The sequence below is a fragment of the Chanos chanos genome, chromosome 3, assembly GCF_902362185.1.
Source record: "Chanos chanos chromosome 3, fChaCha1.1, whole genome shotgun sequence".
Taxonomy (NCBI): domain Eukaryota; kingdom Metazoa; phylum Chordata; class Actinopteri; order Gonorynchiformes; family Chanidae; genus Chanos; species Chanos chanos.
Window position 1 is genome coordinate 25,362,267 of NC_044497.1, and position 21,119 is coordinate 25,383,385.

General features: G+C 41.8%; 1 protein-coding gene across 2 annotated transcripts in view; it reads right to left on the reverse strand.

Moving 5' to 3' along the window:
• Positions 1-21,119, reverse strand: part of spryd3 (SPRY domain containing 3) — a 31,767-nt gene that overhangs the window by 1,757 nt on the left and 8,891 nt on the right. For both annotated transcript variants that reach the window (XM_030768733.1, XM_030768731.1), the window contains 4 exons: positions 9,348-9,497; positions 5,242-5,299; positions 1,425-1,544; positions 1,099-1,235 (listed from right to left, as the gene is read on the reverse strand). In XM_030768733.1, the coding sequence (XP_030624593.1) occupies positions 1,099-1,235; positions 1,425-1,544; positions 5,242-5,299; positions 9,348-9,497 (465 nt within the window). The remainder of the gene's footprint in view (positions 1-1,098; positions 1,236-1,424; positions 1,545-5,241; positions 5,300-9,347; positions 9,498-21,119) is intronic.

The window sequence follows — 21,119 nt, forward strand, 5'->3', positions numbered from 1 at the left end:
ATGGGGGCGACAGTGAGTTAGCACCCTCTTCTCTCTCTAATACTCACTGGTACATCATCACAGCACAGGACCTGAGGGTTTTTACATACAGAGGGTATGAGGCTTTACCCTGTCCCGTACCTGAGTTACAACCACTCACATTTGGCAATCATCTGAAGTATCAGCGGCACGGTCCAAGCCCGGCATGTGACGGTTAGCTAAATCATCTGTCTACAAACAACTTTTGTTATTTTTATTGTAAGGACAGACCGACTCATTTTTTCCCTCTCTTTCTTTTCTCACTTGCAGTTATGACAGGCTGATTGATTTCTTACAAGCTGTGTACAGTCTTTTCCTGATGATGTTTCATATTTTGACAGTTAAGGTGGTGACATTATTACCAAACGTATGATTTCTTCGACATCCAGCTACATCACATACACATTTCACCCCGGGCCTGATGCCAACGTTTTCTTTATGGTTGAGAAACCTATCAGTGTAATTTCAGAGGCGTGCTGCTATGCATCTTAACCTTCACCGAGTGGGCAAAGTTAAAAAGCCATGCGGTTAGGCTGTCCTGTTGAGTCAATATTGACAAACCCCATGACTGTAAGTGGCTCTGCTCCATTTTCACGCCCAAGATTGTCAACAGGACAGGCTGTCGCACTCCTCGACCCCAGGCAAAAAAAAAACCAAGAAAAACAGAGCTGCCAAATGTGGTCTGTACTTCTTGGCTGGGGAAACCCACTTCTGACTTTCACAAATGAATGTTAAATCAACCCCAGGCAGTGTTTCCAACATCTACCAGCAGATAAAGACGACTAATTCATGTCTGTGTCAGATCACGGCTTTGAGGCTTTGTCAATGACAAGCGTGTACCTTTCTTAGAAGTGCTTTTAGAAAAGCAACATTCATTAATGTAACTGTAAAAATACAGGCGTTCTTTGAAGAAAACCTCTGGGTCACAACAGGTGCCTATGTCATCAAGTTAAGAGCCTAAAGCCCACCTGTCTGTGACTCAAATAATTAATTGAGAGGCAAAGTGCATGTGTGTATGTGTGTGTGTGTGTGTGTGTAAACAGTTACAGCCAGGTCATTCAGGGTTACAGATGTGCTCACCATAACCTTCCTGCCCTCCTGTTCCTGCTCTGCGTCGTCTCCCTCCTCTTCCTCATCTTCATCATTTAGGTACAGTACGTTTTGAACGCGACCCTGTTTTGATCGAACCTCCATGGCGTCCCAGTCCTCAGAGTCATCTGGCATTTCAAACATACACACACGCACATACACACATACAGAGAGAGAGAGAGAAACAGAGAGAGCGAGCGATAGAGAGAGAGAGAAATGTTACAACACGGCTCAGTTGCCAGATGAGGCATTTTCATAACTATGCTCCGTACAAAAGACACTGTGTTCCGTTTCTGTAAACACAAGTTTATTTTCACCTTCATGGTCCAAGATGTAGTCACGGGGGAACATAATTCCACAGCCCATGATGTCCCCTTCGAAACAGCGCGGGCCAAAGGGGTCTCCAACTCCACTGCCATGGAAAAGCTTCCCATCATCTGAGAGAGGAAGTCAAACAACCCACTCAGTTCATCAGAGTCTTCACTGAATAACATTAACAAAAACTGCTTTGGTTTGAAAAACATCATCACACCAGATTGCAACACCAGTCAGTTTCAACAATGAACGTGTTACCTATAGCTACATGGTTAGCTGAGAAAAGGAGCAAACATATGGAAAATGAGGATGCACAGTCAAACCGCTCTCACTCAAACAGGCCTGCTGTCTCTCTGCCTAAGCAACTAGCAGCAGTGCTACGTAACGAGAGAAATTTTACTGAAAAACAGGCTAAAAACACGACAAAAAAGAGGTTGGACCAAGAGAAGAGAGAGAGAGAGAAACAATCAATCATTCCCAGGGACCTCAGTTCTCCCTCATGTCTGAGGGGAAACTGAGGTAGAACAGCATCCTAAAAACAGCTCAAGTATCACTGCATTAATTCATTCATATTCTCTTTTAGAAGAGAGAAAAACCAATCACAATAGCCATGAATGGAGGCTTGATATGTCATTAGAATATTTAACAGCTTATCAATATTTGCAAAAATCGGTCGTGGTTGCCCACTGCTAATCAAACCACTTATCACTGAGCTGACGTGCTCTTATAACTAGAATTTTAATTTAAAATTCTCATTTAAAGACAAAAACATCTAGGCATTGTGAGAATTCTCGATGCTAAAACACAAAGATCCTTTGCACAGAAAGCCCAGCTGAAAAACAAGAACGTGGCAGTAACACTAGCCCTCTTGGAGCAGTGAACAGGTTTTGAACGAGGAATCGATGGCACCACACCAGAAATGTTAAAACATTTAACCCAAAAGTCAACAAATACAAAATCAGCTCTGCTTGAAGACACGCAAAGTCTTAAGACCTGGTCTGAACCCAAAACGCTCCCACACACAAGCGTCACTCCTTCCAGGTACGGCAGTTAAAGTCTAATTGGTCCAAAACAAAGATGAGCTCTTTAATAAAAGTTAAACTTTTATTCTCTGTATTTGGGCTCTCTAGAGGAAAACGGACACAAAACAGAAGATGCGAAGGAACAGACGACAACAACAACAATACCAAGCGAGGAAAAGAAAAACATTGAAAAGGTAGCTTGCAGACAAAAAGCCTTCCGCACGGCGTAGCTGGTAAATATTTGTGGAGTTGTCATGGGACCCGTCCCCGACTCAGGGTACTGTTTAAACAATCTCTATCTGAACGTGGGGAGGGATACGGAGACACTGTATCATTATGGCTCCCATGCGGGCCTCTGTCACAACAGCACAGGCTCAGCAAACACCACAACCATGCACGGAGAGGAAGACGGACAAAAATAGCAGGGGGTGGGTAGTAGGTGGGGGGTTTTTGGGGCCAAGGGGGGTGGGCGGGGGAGTCTGAGGACTCTTCTGCTCATCTTACTAAAGGGGACTGTTGGCTATCTTGCACCTGAGCCAGCAGGAAATGGTACACCGGAGAACGACGAGGGCTTTCCTTGTACAGCAGTCCATTTCTCAGAGCCCTGTCCGAATACGCCCGGAGCACACGTCCCCATCGGGACGCTGTTGACTGCACTGCTTCCACAAACAACACACTGGCTTTAACCAGCTGCAGGGCTGCAAGGCCAAGTTCATCCACTGTCACTGACGAATGTTTCCATCAAAATAAATACAATCGTCAACATCCACGTACTTCAGTTTATGGGACCTCGTTGGTACTTCCGTAATGGCATGAATTTGGGGGCACAAGCCAACCTGCCAAAAACCCTGACCCACTTGGCCGGGTCAGACATTTTAGAATGCTGGAAAGGAAACTCTCTTTCCCTCTCTCTCCACAAGATTATGCTCTAATGCACTGCCAAGCATATGACTACACTGCTCAGGTACATGATGAAAACCTTGACAAGACCATAACACCTCTATTTCCAATTTGGTCTCTAATTTCCAAAACACTGTCTTCAGTTACTCTTCACGGAGACCACTGTGAAAACAGGCTTTCACTTTTTGGAAGCACGGAGTGGTCAAACTCAGATGTCCTAAATCAGTCAGCAAGCCTCACTGCATACGATGGGAAAAACAAAAGACGCGACGCAAACACAAAGCTAATAAATTCCATAAAAGATTCTTGTTGGACCTCAGCAGGCCCTGAGCCTGGAGGCCTGACTTTAAGAAAGTGTCTTGGTTATAACACAGTGACTAGAGCTAGAGATGCATTCCTCCGATAGAGGCTAAGTTGGCTTAATGAGGCATAGCTGCTCCCAGTTGTACCCGCTGGTAAGGTCCTTGCCAAGGCTCCTTCACTGCGGGCACAGCAATGGGGCGCAGAGAGGACATGCATCATAAAGACAGCGTCGGGTGAGTAACTGGATGGAGAAGAACCGATGATGGTTCACAAGGTGCCAACGGCAAACAGCGGTGCGCAGATCTGAGTGATAAGCCTGCATTGACGTTCAGAGCGTGGAAAAGAATAACAGAGGGGAGTGATGAGAGGCCGTGTCATGACAATCATGTTTATGTCAGATTCCAATGTTCTGAGCCCTAGGCTCGTAAGAGGTCTTCGTATGGCCGAGTGCAGGTCTATGGAGACGAGGGTTTATAACACGAGCTTGAGTGCTCGGGCCTGCCTGCTAACACAAGCATGGTAGGACAAACTCCATGCACAGCATGGAATACCACATCCATCATCCTCCTTGCTAACAAATAAGATTAATGGGAGCTGTGCCGGGGCGTGCAAATTTTTGTGGCAGCTTTGACGCAGCAGCCAAACCAGAGAGCCCACATAACCCCCCCCCCCCCCCCCCCCCATGGTAAAACACTATACCATTGGCACGTCACTCAACACCCCCTTAAGAGCAGATCGTTGGCACCCCAAATAGCACAGATCATGTAATAAAAAAAGGAGAGGAAAAGAACCTTAAAGAGCACAAACAATGCACCAGTGCCGAAAATTTCACAATTAATTTAATTTCCTTTCATGAGCCCCAGTTACTGGTGTGTTTTTGGGAAGATGGTGAATTGACAGCAGTCCTCTCACTGGGTTACACTGAAGCTTTACAGAAGCATGAGGCGATAGAGTCATTTTTGTGATTTTGCATTTGCCTCACACTCTTGTCAAATACAATGCCTGTTGAGTATGATAAGTGCAATCCATTCTCAATCGTTCTCACAGGCACCGTTTCCCTTCTCTAATCAGCTTCCCATCTCCCAAACTCCCCTTATCAAAGCCAAGCACCACCAAAGGCTGCAAAGATGGTGCCCACAGATGCTGAGTTGAAAAAGAATCAACAGATACAGGGGGAACCAGTTATCTGACGAAGCTAAGAATTCTGCTGCCAAAAAGGAATTCAACGTAATCCACAAACAAACAGGGAGTAAGAGAAAGAAAAACAACGAACAAAAAGATCTGAGAGCTGCTGCTTTTCTGCGCAGGGCCATGTGTGTACACTGCAATAATCTGACATGAACTAAGCAGCTACTTCAGAAGTATCCACATAACAAAATCATATTAAAAATGAATAAAGGAATGTTGAACACAAAATTAGGTATTTTTTTCATCTCTATACTAGCTGCTTATAAGATGCTAACCACTATGCCATTGGAGCATGCCTCTTGGCAATTTTCAAACAGAGACTCTGGAATATCTACTTACACCACTTCTAATATGGTCCTACTGGAAAACCAGAGGGCAGAAGAAACAGCGTGATGAAGAAACTCACCAGCATGATACGCCACTGAGCCTCGACTCCAGCCTGGGTGTCTGTTCTTGGGGTAATCCTGAAAGCAAGCAAACAGAAAAATAATGATAATAATTCCTCTTACAGTAAAATGCAAAATGCAGTGCAAACTGTCAACTCTGGTCAGGTGTGCCACAAGGCTCAATTTGCAACCTTTGAACATTCTCTCGTTTTACCCACGGATCCAAACAAACAAACCTTACAGCAGTTCAGCCCTGAGCACAGACCACAGGCATCACAAAAGCAGCTGTAAAACACAGGCCAATGTCACCCAGTGCCATTAAACTGTATTCTAAGACCAAAAAAAAGAAAAGAACCCCTGTCCTCTTAGAAAACGAGAAGACCAAGAAGGTAATTTGTTTGAGTGCCCCATAAAAAAGTCATCTCATTCAACACTTTTACATTAACACACTTTATAAAAGAAAAAGAAAAAAAGAAATACAGTTATTAAACAATTAGAGAATTACTGTTTTTTTTCCGCTCACTTGACTAAATTTGTCAGGGTGTAGCGGGCACATAGCTGTGCAGGATACGTGGTTTGTGTATAGCTGGATGATGCCAGGATAAATATGAGGAGCAGCCAAGGTTCTGATAAGATCACAGAGTGTCTCAGACTTAATCCTCCCTAATGTGCATTGTTCTTCAGCAGACACTGCCACAAGGAGGTGAGCCTTGTTGGTTATTTCTCTTATAGCAACACAGCTATGTCATTATTATTTGACCATTTTCACTGTCTAATGTTCCTTAGATGACTTCTCCGGTGAGAGGACAACGAAATTCTTCGTTTGGCACACACTCAGAGGTCTTGAGTCAGAAGGAGACACTTGAACCAAGAGATAATCAGTACTGTTCTTTAAAAGCATGGAAATCCACAGTGTTGCAATCTGAAAAGGAAAGCTGCTGTTTCGAAGAAGTAGGTCCATCAACACCACCAGGGGCACTGGAGTGCAGTGAAGAACGGATGAACAGATGAGGAAGAAAAGGAGGAGGAGGAGGAGGAGGGATGAAGCCTAACTCTCTCCCTCTCCCACCATCAGTCTTCAATCCTAGCTTAAAAAACTGCTAGTTCTGGCATTCTGTACCACTTTAGGCAGGATTACGAGGGCACTGTTTTGGTTTGGCTTACGTACAGGGATCCAGTTCAAACTGACTATATTTTTTCTTTTCTTTTTAAAGAGAGCTGATTTGTTTATCTAATTAGGGAGGGGCAGAGTGAGGGGGCAGAAACTTGAGCAGTTAAAAAAACTGACGGATTTAAAGTCTCAAAGAAAGCTACATACTCCTGTCTCTGTAAGATGGATGACATGTTTAATATCCTTGAGTCCTTTTTCCACCCCCTGGGCGCAGTTAAGAGCCATTTCAATCCTGTTAGTGTTCAGGGCCGCAGGATTAGGACACGAGGTTGGGAAACAAGCATTTGCCACGGAATGAATGAAATGATGACATCTGCTCTAAGCAATTATAAACTTGCAGACAGATACAATAAACAGTCATCTTAAGTATGTTCCACAAGTCCAAAATATATATATTTTTTAAACTGGTTACTTAATTTTTCAACAGTGTATCTCTGTGAAAGGATATTGCGATAAATGTGTGAATATTCTGTGAGTTTGTGCTATTCCATCTGTGTTCTTCATCATCTCTAACACACACAAAATTAAAAGCACAAATGCACAAACACATAGTCTGCGTAATGTTTGACTGCAAAACACCATAGCCCTCAATCACGCTGTCAGTAAAGGAAACCCACAAAACAGTTTTAAGTCAGAAAATAAAAAAGTATTCGTTTGGCTTGAAAAACATCTACATTGTTAAAAAAAAAAAAAAAAAAAAAAAAAAAAAAGTCAGTTCTTGTTTGACCACGAAGTGTCTCACTGTCCAACTACGCTGCAAAAACGATCAGGACAAAGCAATATGCTTTTCCAAGAAACACAAACAGTAGCTTTTCTGTCCGTGGTCGAGTCTTATCTGATCCACAGGGGCTTTTACCTGAGTTATTTGAGCAGCCTGCATTTCCATACTGTGACAAAACCAACAAGCTGTGCAAAGGCTGCCAGTGAAGGCAGATATGCATGTCCAAACTACAAATATAGAACAAGGATTACCACTGCTCAGAGCGTACCCCCAGCCTCACCATCTCCAACACCACACACCAGACACAGGCTAAGAACAACGCCAAAATGAACTCAGGAGATCTTGGGGACAGCCAAACTATTGTTTTGATTAAACAGAGAGACCTCAAGTGCATGAGTGTGTCCTGCTCCTTTGTTCTGCATTGTGTGCCTGACCTCTACAAAATAAACATTTTGAAAGAGAACAGCAAAACGCTGCATCAGGGAGGGCTTTAAGGACACGCAGAAAACACCCACCCACACCATGGGAACGGCTGGGCCTTGGGGGAACGGTGGGGTCAGGAGGGAGGGTGGGTGGGAGACTGGCTAAAACAGAGCCCGTGGGGACGGAAGAGAAGGAGAAGGGAGGAAAGGGAAGGCCAGGGAGCGATAAGGAGGCAAAACTCATTCACACTCTCACGGCCACCGGGGCACCAGACCATACTTCCGCCCCTCGTTAGAGGCCACGCTGTACTTTTGTCCCGCGTCCTAGCAACCAGTGTGTATTCCGGATGCAAGCAGAAGTTCTCCCGAGCTGGATTCGAGCTCTTATCTACAGAGGGAAGGCAAGAGAAGGAGCAAAAAAAAGTTGGAGGCAGCGCCTACCCTGAGAAACAGAGGTGAGGGTTCACTGATTTAAGATAAAAAAAAAAAAAAAACCCTAACCTCAAACCACCCACAGCTGCCCGTCTCCAAAAAACACATACATATCAAAAGCCAAGATCTTCTTAAAGTGAGCTGCGTTGTGTCTCAAATTGTTGTGTAATCATGTTTATTATCACACCATTCATAACTATGTGGATGTACACTGCAAAAAAGCAATGCAGATGTTTGATGGTTTCTGTTAAGAGCCATGTTTAGCTGTCCATGGTTGTTGAAGCAGGTAAAAATGGAGCAGGCAGATGCACAGAGTTAAAGCTAACTCTTAAAAAGGACCCAAAATAAAAATTTGTGTATCTAAATTCTAATGGGCATATGGTGAGACCAACAACACACGGGGGCTGACGCCACCCTACAAAAACCAAACCACTAACAGTTGTGATAACTGTTTTTGATCTTTTCACTACTTGCTTCTCTAGAACAGGATGCTGTGAGAAGCTTACCATCCAATCACAACAGGAGTAAACAGTAATTAACCAGCCCTGCAATTACCTGCTTTATCACCTTTGTTGGCCTTGACTACAAAAAGCTTTATAATGAAATGCAGTTGAGCAAGGGACACAGCGTTCAGCACGAGCAATAAAGGAATTTTACCTCCATGGAACCTTCTAGAAAAAGGACAGTAACAGCTTGGCCTTGCTCAACCCTTCACGTGACAGCATAGTTTACTGTCTGCAGTTTCCAAACTGAGAATAATTACCCTGAGTCTTACTCACGGCCGCGTCATGACTTGAGAGAGAGTAATGTGCTGCAGTGGTGTGTTTGTCTCCATGGTGGATAGTGGCTGCTCCTCATTAAAGCCATTCCAAGGCAAGGCTACATGGCTCAACCAGTTTCGATTCGTCACAGCAAAATCACACCATGCTGACCATGGCCGTGTTTGTCTCCATTTCAAAGCTGAGTTAAAACCCTCTGATTTATTAAAATTCATTCCCTGTGGATGTCGAAACATCAACATGACACAACTGTGTTGTTTATTGCATTGAAACTGTAAAGAGTTTTGTAACATAAGCTCAAAGACAAAAAATGTTTTCATTTGAGCCTATTTTACAAAGACAGGTCTAGGCAAAGGTGTTCTCCACACACTCCACAAGATTAGAGCAACTCCTAGCGTGCATCTGGATCGACTGGATCCATTTATAACCAATACAAATTTTTATTAATATAGCTAATTAGGCAATTCAGTTGAATAGCAAGTACATTCAAACGTTGCTGATAATTGGGGGGGGGGCTGTTAACGAGTTGCCTTCACTTACTTTACGGGCCAGGCCCAGTGCGATATAGTGATGTAGCTATTAACGAGTTGCCTTCACTTACTTTACGGGCCAGGCCCAGTGCGATGTAGCACTTCTCTCCGGCGTCCACGATCTCGACCTCAAAGTAGTGGCTCCGTGTGCTGAGTGGCTGACGAGCCTGGGCAAGGCCCACATCCATGATGCTTTTCCCCTTGCCTACATACTCCAGAATCTGCGGAAAAAGACACGGAGCGGTTGCATAAGGAATAGGGCAATGCTGACTTTCCATTCCAGTCCATTCACTGCAATCATCTTTTTCTGTACACTGAGTAAACTAAACACTGGAAAATCATGAAGAGGGACCAACGCGTCAGTCAAAAAAGAAAAAAAAAATCGATTATGCATTCCGTACAAACCATTTAACGTGAGAGTACTTTATGTTCAGACTTCTATGGGATCCTTGAAATGAACAGGTTAGCCTGGGAATCGTTTTAGGAACTGGGGTGTGAGTCTAGAAAGTACAACATGTCAAGGTGATCCAACATGTCGAGAACCCAGTCACTGAACCACTGGTGAATAAGGTCCTGGCAGGACATGAGTAAGCCATGGTTTAGCTTCAAGATATGAGAGTGGCAACACTTACAGTGCCTCACCTAGATCAACTCTTCCAAAGTAATTTTTTCCAACTGGATTAGCTCCATTTTCCATTCAAATAAAGATGTCTGTCTGATAACTCTTAAAAAAAAGAAAAAAGTAACGTGACATTTAAAAGATGGAGGGAATAAAACAATGGAAATGTTTACAAGAATTACAATTTATACCGTAAAAGATTAACATCAAATCAATCAAATCTTAATTTTTTGGATCTCTGTCATTTGTAAACAAAATACTTCTAAACTGTGACCAAATGCTTCCCTCTTTCTGGTTATTTTTTTTCCATCATCTGTTTCTTCCTCCTTTAACAACAAAAGCATCAAAACTAAACTAAAACATGCCATTTTAATTACCTTCAGAGTTCAAACACTGTTCATTAATTACTCAGATATTTCCATTTGCAAAAAAAAAAAAAAAAATCAACAGCTGCTTGTGTAATGGAAATTTTCTCTTTTTTCCTAACATGGTTTACAACCTTCAGTTACCCTATTTGTTCCTCAGGCCGGTCAAGCAGGCAGACACAGGCATAGAGAGAGGTCACATGTAAAACATCATGTTGGTTAAGACAGCTAGAACACTCAACAGAAAAAACAGGGAAGTGTACAGGAAGTGAAGCATGGTCACTGAAAATGAAAATGAATAGTTTAGACAAATGGTCTGTCCACAACATGCCTGTCTGCCATGCAGACCGGGATGTCTACATCAAGTCCTGGAGGACTGAAACCTTGCTGTCTTTTTCTATGTTCACTCCTTCTTAAATGGCTGGCTTTGACCTGAGAAACAGGTGTGTGCAATCACCAGCCAATCAGAGAACAAGCATGGTTCATTGACAAGATAACTCGCAGGACTTCAGCCCTCCAGAACCAGTCTTAGGTCCCAAGTCCCAAGGCTTGTGTAAGTGAAAAAGGCCAAAAAACGTACACATCCCCCCGCTCCCAAACACACACACACACCAAAGTCTCTGTGGTCTGGAGAAGACCCGGGTCTGAAGAAACATTAGAATTTCATTTCAACCGCACAACTGTCAGGATGATGAAACTTGACATTTCCACTTCATTTCTATTATAATATAGGTTGGCACTCTGTGACAAGCATTAACAAGTATGAAGTGTGAGGTACACTGATTTAAAGACTTCTTTTCTCTATCCATTGTAAGTTCTGCCTCCCCCCACTTTCAAATCTGGTAACATCTCCAAAGCAAAGAAGGTATTCTATTCTTGTCTCTTGAAGTTCAATAGGGCTCACCTTTGTATGCACACAGGTGGTTGATTTCTATTAATGGGTGTCCAATGTGGGTTTCTTTTTTTAGATGCTCCTGTTGTTGTTTTTCGTTCTCCTTGATTCTCTCATTCTTCTAAACCTTTTCAACCTTACGTGCCAAGACAGTTGTGTGTTTTTTTAAGGTGGAGGGGAATCACACCTAGTTACACCTCCATGATGCTGAGTAATAGGAAGAGTAGGCCTGCCTAATCAACACTCCCAGAAGCTACCAACACGCTTGGGTGACAGCGTTGACAGATCCAGCAGTCTCTTGAAGCCTCTAATCTTTAGACCAGTGTGGGGGAGGCAACTTGTTTTGTTGACCTGCTACCCAGGCAACAGGTGTAACACTCCGAACAGAACTCTTCCCAATTTCCTGTCTCACTGCAGAGCATCTTGAAATGATGGAGCACAATGAAGATGAGCTGGCTTCATTCCACTGACAGGAGCACTTCTGTAATTTGTTTCGTGGCACGGTTCTGTCTTGCTTGTCAATCTTACTTAACTGGCAGTTCCCACATTAACCTACATGTTCCCTTTGACTGCAGAAAAAACCTCATGTCATAGGGTTAAAAGTGTTCCATCAAGCATGTCAGATACGGTAAATCACAGTTATATACAATTTCTATCTAGCTCACATTATAATTGTACTCAAGTGTGATACTGAAACTGGACTTGTACCAGTATTCTTTAGCAAAGATGCTTTAGCCCCAAGGTAACTCATTATAACTACAAATGTACCACGGATTTTCGACGTGTGTTTGTGTGTGAGTGTGTGTGTGTGTGTGTAAGACAGACAGCAAGTGTGTCTTGGTAAGAACCCAAATTTTTAAGTGCCCCTGTATTTTTTCTGAGTAATTTAATTGAATAGAGGCACTCATCGAAATGTCTCTACACGTGCATGCAGTGTGCTAGCAATAACTGCCACTTATCGGTTTCCATGGAGTTCCCAAATATTTCTTAAGCTCCAAGCAACACTATCACTGTGAACATGGATTCAAAATCAACAAAATGTGATACTTAACAAATAGTTTAATATGCGGCAAGGCAACTGGGTGTGATCAAATGGGTGATGTAGAACTGTGAATTTCCTAGCATGTAGTAGGTAGAGAGATTGTACCATTAGGACCGACAAAACCTTTCAAAGCAGGCCAGGGTTACAAATCAGATATCTATGAAGATCCAGATACAACAACTTGCATTAGCTGTGAATATTCACACAAGCCTGTAGAGGAAAAAACAAAGCAGTTTTTGCACAAAAAAAGCTGGCTTGAGGACTGAGTCCAATGGCCCATCTTTACATAGACTGAGAAAAGGTAAAGACTGCAAGATTTCAAGGGCAGTTTACCAGATCATTTACTTTTCCCATTTATCGAGTAAAAAATAATGCAAGTTGATGGTTGAAATTTTAATAAACCAGCATGAACTCAGTATATTACCGTAATCACTTTGCATGACAGCTGAACCCTACTCTGGGAGTTCAGAGAGAGGATACAATTCTCTAACCACATAGGAAAAAAAAATTGCCAGCAGAGGTCTACTAATCACTTGACTTGTGCTTAATCTAGCATTTTCTGACCTAGTCACTAATGAAGAAGTTGAAACCACAAAGTAGCTGACTGACATTAACTGACACAGTCTACTTTCCATTGTGACAAGACAGAATGGACAGTGGAAGCTTCCAGTACAACTATGTGATATAAAATGTGGCACAGCATGCAGTGAGGACTATCCAGTGGTGTTAATGTGTCTTAAAAGGGAAAAAAAGGGTCCAGGTGCACAGTAAGATGTTTAAGGCAGAAAATACATGGCCTACAGCATCGTTTATGATGCATCAATCCGGTTATTTACGTAAAGTCCAAACAGATTGTGATGATCCACTCACTTCGAAACAAAAACCTGCAGACCCTTGCTTGAAAAGATCAGTCACCTGGGCCTGTGAGGCTTTTCACCACCTCTTAATAGACCAATTTCAACAATCATTGCTGTTGGAGCCATGCCCAAGCATAGCCACACACTCCTGCCAAGGTTCTGCCACAACTCATGTCTTCTGGCCATTTTACAAAGTGATAAAAGACATTCATTCACTTTATGCATTCTCCCCATTCTACAAGCTTACAGCAATAAGCTAGTAAACATCGGGCTTATTCTGTTTTCCAGTCTTTCTCTGGAATCAATATTAGTGCACTTTCACAATATATCCATGAAAATTATGTAACATTAATGTCGATTTGAGTGCTGTAGTGCCATATATGCATGTAGATTTGTATTAGAATAAGCTAAATAAAGTACTAGGTTTAAACATCTCTTTGCTGTTTTCTATGGCTAAAAACTGAGTCAGTGGGATTATCAGAGGGTTTTTGGTTGCAGTCCTTTAAACCTCACTAATAATGTTTAAAAGACTGTTGACTTTGCTAATTACATCTGTTTGATTTGATAATCTGATACAGTGTCTGCAAATACCATATTGATAATTGACATATTTGTGGAATGGTCACAGTACACTGTGTTCCTAGTTCTTAACCAACCAAATGCAAATAGATTGCAGGATGTCTACATGTGGTCTTCCATTCATTTGGGGCTGAATTGTCGGGGAGACGTAGGCCAAGATGTTTTCGACATCTCTTTTTTGCTGACATCAGTAGGGGAGTTTTCTTGAAAACTGGCATTATAACTTTCCAGAAACACTGCAAGCTTCTTTTTACTGTATTGTATGAGTGATAAAGTACAAATCGTTTACAGGAGCCATTCACTACGTGTGAATGTGTGAATACAGCAAATATATCTGAGGAAAAAAAACTGCTTTATCACAAAAAAAACCAAACAACAACAACAAAAAAACCCTAAAGCCATCAGTGTGTGAAATTTCTCCATCAGAAAACTTTTCTTTTTATCCAACATCTCTGTGCCCAGGCCAGCAATGCCCTATATAATTTTTTCTCTCCACATGATTTGAGGGCCATAATTTCCCGTGGTAGCAGCAGCCTCTTCCTGCCCCCAACCCCCCACTGCTAATCTCTAGGTACCTCTGGGGGAGGCAGCTCCTAATCGTTTTAGAAGTAGTGGCAAACAAAGGAACTCAAGTAAATCGCAAAGCCCTCAACTCTCCTCTGCCTTACACAGAGCTGCTGCATAGACTCCATGGAAATTTGAAAAGGGACATTTGAAGGGAATTTCTTTTCTTTTTTTTTTTACTTTCTTTTCTTTCTTTTTTTCTTTTTCTTTTCCTTTTTTTAACAAAAAGTTCTACTTCTGTTTCATTTTAAAAGGATACCAATGGGATTACGCCAACAAAGGTCACTGTTGAAGAGCACTTTACAAAAACAAAACAAAACAAAAAAATCATGTCACTCAACAGACAGATCTCGCTTCCCATCAAGAGCACATAAAAATGATGCACACAAAGCGGAATTTCTTTTTTTCTTGATCCATCAGGCTACCAGCCTCACCCTCCTACAGATAAGTCTAAATTTCCTTTTTTCTCACACTCCTCAGCTGGCTAAGTGGAGAAAAGAACAGACTATTCCACTGCTCCCACACTGGAGAGGCTGGTTGGGTTTCAGCTGGAACTACTCAGTTTATGGGAAAAAAGATGAACTCTGCTTGCCTATAAAGCCAGAATCATTGTCCCACTAGGAAGAGACCAGGAATGATTACAAGAGTGTTGACTCAAGAAAAACAAAGACATTAGCTTTCGTTTGAGCACTCTGATAAAACACAACATTCTGCCTTTTTTTTGTTTTATGTCTGAAGAGAAAGAGACGAGGCTTCTCCAAAAAAAGTGTTCTCGTTAAGAAAGTAATAGGTTGTGGTTTATGTTACAGTAACACTGTGTAAGTGGCTATAATGACTTAAACCCTTTTATGACTAAATTATAAGAGAAGTAAGACTTCAAAAAATGCACAGTAAGCAAATGCGGCCCTCAGTCACATCCTCCTTTGCCAGCACACACGGTCTTTTCATTCAGCTCCAATGGAGAGCTACAATGAGGCTAAATCACAGTGCTGACAGTGTGTGTGTGTGTGAGATGCACTGCGAGGAGAGACAGATCCCCCATCCAACTCTTTGACTCACTCTGCCAGTTTCACACACTCAGCTATACTGTCAGGACCTGACAAACCACACACTCTCTATCAAATTTAAAAAAAAAAAAAAGAAAAAAGATCTACTTATGGCTCTTAATGAAAAAAAAAGTAAAAAGTAAAAAGCCAAGCAGGCCATTGTAATAATAAATCATGCCCGGGGGCTGTACTGCCTTATGATGTTTGACCCCAATGACAGGGGTAAACGTCTTTGTCTGTGGTGACTACGTGTGTGTAGCAGGAATCCCAGAAGTTGGCTGGCTACTGCAGTGTTGGGGGGGGGGATTAGGTTGGTGGGTACTGTTGCTGCAGTGGCAACTGGGAGAGGGATCTCTGGCTTGTGTTCGCATCGACCAGCACGTACGCAGCAACAACAGCCAAACACCTCCTTAGAGGACTAATGCAGAGGAGAAAAAAAATGCGTTTGCAACCAAAAAAAAAAAAAGGGGGGGGGGGGGGAGTTTATGTATCCAATATCACATAAAAGAACTGGTTTGTTTGTCATTTCATTTATCATTATCATGGTTCTGGGGCAGTAATATAAAAGCTCGCAAAGAAAAAAAGTCTTCAATGTGAAAAAGTAAAATTCAGTGAAAGAGTGCTGCAGTCAAAATGAATGTTCAGTCCCAGTTCAACCATATTGCTGGCACCCTTCTCCTGGGAAAGCAAAACATTCAATGGGTGTGCTGTGAGGGCTAGCTGCAACAATGTTATTGTTGTATGAAATGTAGAGGAAATTAATCAAGCAGGAGTCCATTTCAGTTTTTTTTTTCATTTGAATAATTTCTTTGGCTTTGCCCAGTCATGTTCTCTGGTATTACTTTTTCTTTGCTGTCAAATCGATAACCACATTTTTGGCACTCTCACTAGATTGAACCTTACAGAATCCCTGCATTCAGGTTGATAAGATGAGGCAAAAATTCTTCATTCACAGGAAATTAAACCAGAACATAAGATATTACAAGGCTGAAAACAAAGGGCTGGATGAGAGGGGTCTTCTGCAGTCTATACAAACTTACAACAACCTTTGGTGCCAAAAGCAGGAAATTAATGAGCATTTCATTATTTTAGCTTATTGTCATATTATAAGCCAGAGTACAGTTTGCATAAATCTCTTTCAACACTGACCTATCTGCAAATATGTCGAGCTCTGAGCTGCTAAATACACTCAGGAGGACAAAACTATCCACAAAGTCAGCACTTCTCCATCCTCACAGAAAGAGGTGAGCATTGAGCTGTCAAAAATGAGGCTTCAGCCCTGAATACTTAAAGCAGGACACGTGACGGCAGCCAAGGACAGCGCTCACAGTTTAAATTCACGGGAGTCAGGTCGAGATTTAACGCCAACATCACTCTTCTAAACAAATGGCCTTCACTCACATACAAGGTTTCTTTAGAGTATAAAACTTAGCATCGCTTAATGAAAGAAAGGAGAGGATAGAGAAAGAGGAGCAATGCAAAAAGCATGAAGACTGAAACAAGAGAAGAAAATCAACTAAAAGAAATGGTGCATAAAGAAAAAGTATATTTTGTACATAATTTTGTTAAAGTACTAAAAATGTATTTCCATCTGACACAAAGGCTTACAAAAATGTACACTTCAATGTAAGGGACAAAAAAAGAAAACCAGAGGAGGTGAAGTTTGGAGGGGATTTTTTGTGTGGGATGGGGTGGGCAACAACGATGGTTGGCACAGAGTTAAATCTGATACCATCTTATCTAAATAGGGGCAGCAGTCCTGCCAGCTGCAATGTAAACAGTGTACAAAAGCAAGAGCAGCATGGAAAGCGAGTAGCACCATCATCATTATGCTCTGTGCATCTGCGGCTTTGGGCCTCCTGATTCTGCCTCATGATAAAGAAAAAAAAAGAAAAAGAAATACCAGCAAGAAAAGTCATTCACCTTACACAGTTTTCTCTCTATCACGGCAATCATCTGCACACACACGCACACATACACACACAGCAGACTTTCAGCTGATAGGAAAAGACACAAGCCTTGATCAAACTACAACAAACGTCCAACGTCAGCTTCTAAACGAAATCCCTCTGAACTTTGAGAGAGAATGGAAACGTGGACCTATTTAAAACATATCAGAGTAACATAAGTCGAATCTCCATAAATGGAGAAAGTGACTTAAGAAGTTCTGTAGACCACAGATGTTTGGTTTGGCCCATCAAAGAACACCACAAAACGGGCTCTGTTCTGCTCTCTGCAGACGAGTCGTAGGTTGTAGTGGAGTACTTCTATGTCAGAGGGTTTACATAAGACAAGTCTTAAAAGAGGCCAAACTAAATCAGCTTAGTGATCCATATCATTACAGCCCAAACCAATCAAGCTCCACTATATCAGAGTGCTCCGTGGCAATCATGACATCCCCGTGTTTCCGATGGAAAGGTCTTCTTCTTCTTTTTTTTTTTCTTTCTTTCTTTTTTTTTTTTTTTGGTCTGCCATGCCAACATCATTCCTGATAAGGGAGGGGAAAAAAAACAAATGGAAAATGAAATTCTGCCAAAGAATCGAAAAAAAAGGGGAGAAAAAAATATGAAAAACTTGCAAGCATATTTCTGCCTACACACACTGTCAAATCAATGCCATCATACTATTCATATTTTTCTGTGCAGGTTTTCATCGCCGTCTAAATAGCTCTTTGCTCCATTAAACAGTCATTGAAGGTGGGCATTTTGGCCACGTCATTCTCTTCGGTGACCTGAGTCATTTGGCTTGGCTCAGTAGAGAGAGGGAAAGATTTGTCTTGGGATTCCTTCGCCAATTATTCTGTATGTTCAGATGAGTGTGAAATTCCATTTCTTCTCATATCTACGCTGGACCCCTCAGGTCAGCCGAAAACTGACTTCACGTCAAACTAGCTGATATATGCCCTGTTGTTCTATCAGTGGACAACCTGTCTGAGCAGAAAAGATTTAGCAAATACTCCTTTTATTTGCTCCTGCTTTGTGGCTGGGAGTTCTGTGGCTTCAAAATTCACTACAACAAACTGATGTTCACAAAATGATAAGCCTGGCCTGTTTGTGTTGCTACCATTAATAATGTCCAAAGGTTTTCACAGACCACCATATCCACTGTGCTGCTCTGAGACAGTGGATCAGTGAATCAGTGAATCAGTGAATTGTTCACTGGTTTGTTCCTTACCTCCCCCTCTCAGTTGAGGAACTTGTTGACAGCTCTTAGCTAGGTTCAGACAACATTTGTTCACTGACTGGATTCTCACCACCACAATCAGTTTGTTATTTTAAATACCTCTATTTAGATATAAAAATTTTGGATTTTGTTTAGATTTTGACATAAATCAATTGGCATTCTAATGCATGTACAAGGCTAACAGTGCTAGCCACTGATGAATATGTTAAAACAGCTGTAGAGGAAAAAGAAATCTGCCGACAGATTATCCTTGAGTAAGATAATGTCAAACTGATGAAATAATTACTGTTAAGTTGATAAGATGACGGAACCTAACCTGTGTGTGCCAGATATGAATATTTCTTGTGCATGTAACAGACAGCCAAATCGTATCAGAGTATTTGTTCTGTTTTGTTTTACATTTGACTCTGAAGCCTCACATAAAAGAAGAGTGCAGGTTGTTTTGAGTGTACAAACGTGGGCCGAATCAGAACCAAAGAGATGTGACTCTACGAGTCTTTTTAATGGTCACATTACCCTGAGCATATCTCAGTCACATACCAGGGACAAAAATTCAAATTGGATCCTTTTCAGCTGCAGCATTAACACAGCCAGAGGTACAATATTATGATTATAACACTAGCTTGTGCAAACAATAATTAAATTAAAGATGAGTTAATTTTGATTAAGTTCAATTTCGTGCTCAATATCTTTCAGATTCTGTTAACTGGTTGCTAATCTCCTTTGACTGGTTAGCCATTAGGGATAGGTTAAAATTGTTCAAAATGCAACCATTAGATATTATGTATCACGTCATGAAAGACAGTCATTGGAAATGAAACCATTTGATCTAACAACAGTGGAGACCTGAACACCAAAACTCCAGCAGAAAAGAAAAGAAAAGAAAAGAAAAAAAACTGAAGCCTTACTCTCTAGTACTTTCCAATCTCCTTTCACAACTTTAAACAAACTTTTTGCTGACAGAAACCTTCGGATATTTGCTGTCAGTTACCTCGGGCCGTATATTTAGGATCTGAGAAAAACACACCCATATCTATTGAAGAGCAGTGTCATGACATGTCACTCTTTAGCAGGTGACTGTCTCTTCCTCTCAAGGGAAACAAACACACTACAGGACTTATGTGTACCCGAGCTGTGGAAAAATCCAACCACAGTGAGTGAGTGAGTGTGAATGAGTGTGTGTGTATGTGAGAGAGAGAAAGAGAAAGAGAAAGAGAGGGAGAGAGAAAGAGAGGGAGAGAGAGGGAGAGGGAGAGGGAGAGAGAGAGGGAGAGGGAGAGAGAGAGAGAGAGAGAGAGAGAGGGATTAATTGATCTCGCCCACAGCTTTCTTGTATGAACTCAGTCTACCTTCAGTGCTGACAACAGTCTGAGTAATCGAGGCTGGAGCTGTCAGAAGTCATGAATGAGAAGATCCGTCACACACGCGTTTACCCAGCTCTTTCCCAGAAACGCATCTGTGCCCAGTGAGTTTAAACCCTGTTTTGAATATGGAGTCTCATTCGTCGGGGAAGTTCATAAACCACCAAAACACAAGCCGAGCCCATATTCTCAACTTATCTAAACAGTGCTCGGTGAAATAACAGGAGAAAACATTGCCTCCAGCAAGCCATCCTCAAGGCTGCATCACGCACACACACACACACACACACACACACACTCACACACACAAACACACACGTCAAGTGGCCTCCCTAGCAACACTTCTGCTTCAGATGGTATCCACAGGGGGAAATATGTAAACTACACCTCACAAAAACAGCCAGCATTGCTACAGTCTTCAACTTCAACTCATTCCTCTCAAGCTGAATTTGTTCCTTTGAGGTAGACCAATAATTCCGTGACAAAGCCTTAGCAACAGAGTAAAAATACATGTTCAGGGAGAAGGTAATTAGGCTACACTTACAAAACAACTGCCCTTGATGCCCTGTTCTGACAATTTTGATCTGTTTTTTGTTGTTGTTGATGTTGTTGGTTAGACTGTAATCATTTTGAAATCCATCTGTGACCTGTGTGTATAAAGAGCCACAGTGTCCAGATGACATGCATGCTCAAACAGAAAACAACCACAGAGTCACAGCATGACAAGGTGAGAGTGAACTGATGCTGCTTACATTCAACAACTGAATTGTTTTCTACCTTGGCTACTGCCTTCAACCCATTTTAATGGTAAAATGCTGGGTGACAGTCAGAGCATAATAAACTTCACATCGTAAGTTTGTCTTGCTTTTGAATGGATGTAAAAAAACAAACAAAAAAAGCAGTTGACTCATATGCGCAAATCAGCTGAAATGCAAAGTACTCAATCAGATCCAAATTTTGGAGGAAAGTGGTCAAAAACCAACATAACTGTCATGTATTGATTTAGTACTCAATGGCAAGCACTACACATGGCTTGCGTTCAGGAGCAACTGACCATGTTGGCTTCTGCATTTCATACTGCAGCAGAGTGCAACACTCTCCCCCTCCCCGAAAAAAAAAAAGTGCCGGTTCTTCTTTTGTGCTGGTGTGATAGGGAATGGTGGGTGAGTTATATGGACAGTGAAAGAACCAAAACAGACAAACAGGTACAGCAATGTTCCATATAATATTTAATATTAGTAAGTCAATCCTATATTACATCTGTCTGCCTTAGTATCTCCATTCCCAGTGTCATACTCACTAAATGGCCCTGAACAGTCACTTTTCATTGTTTTG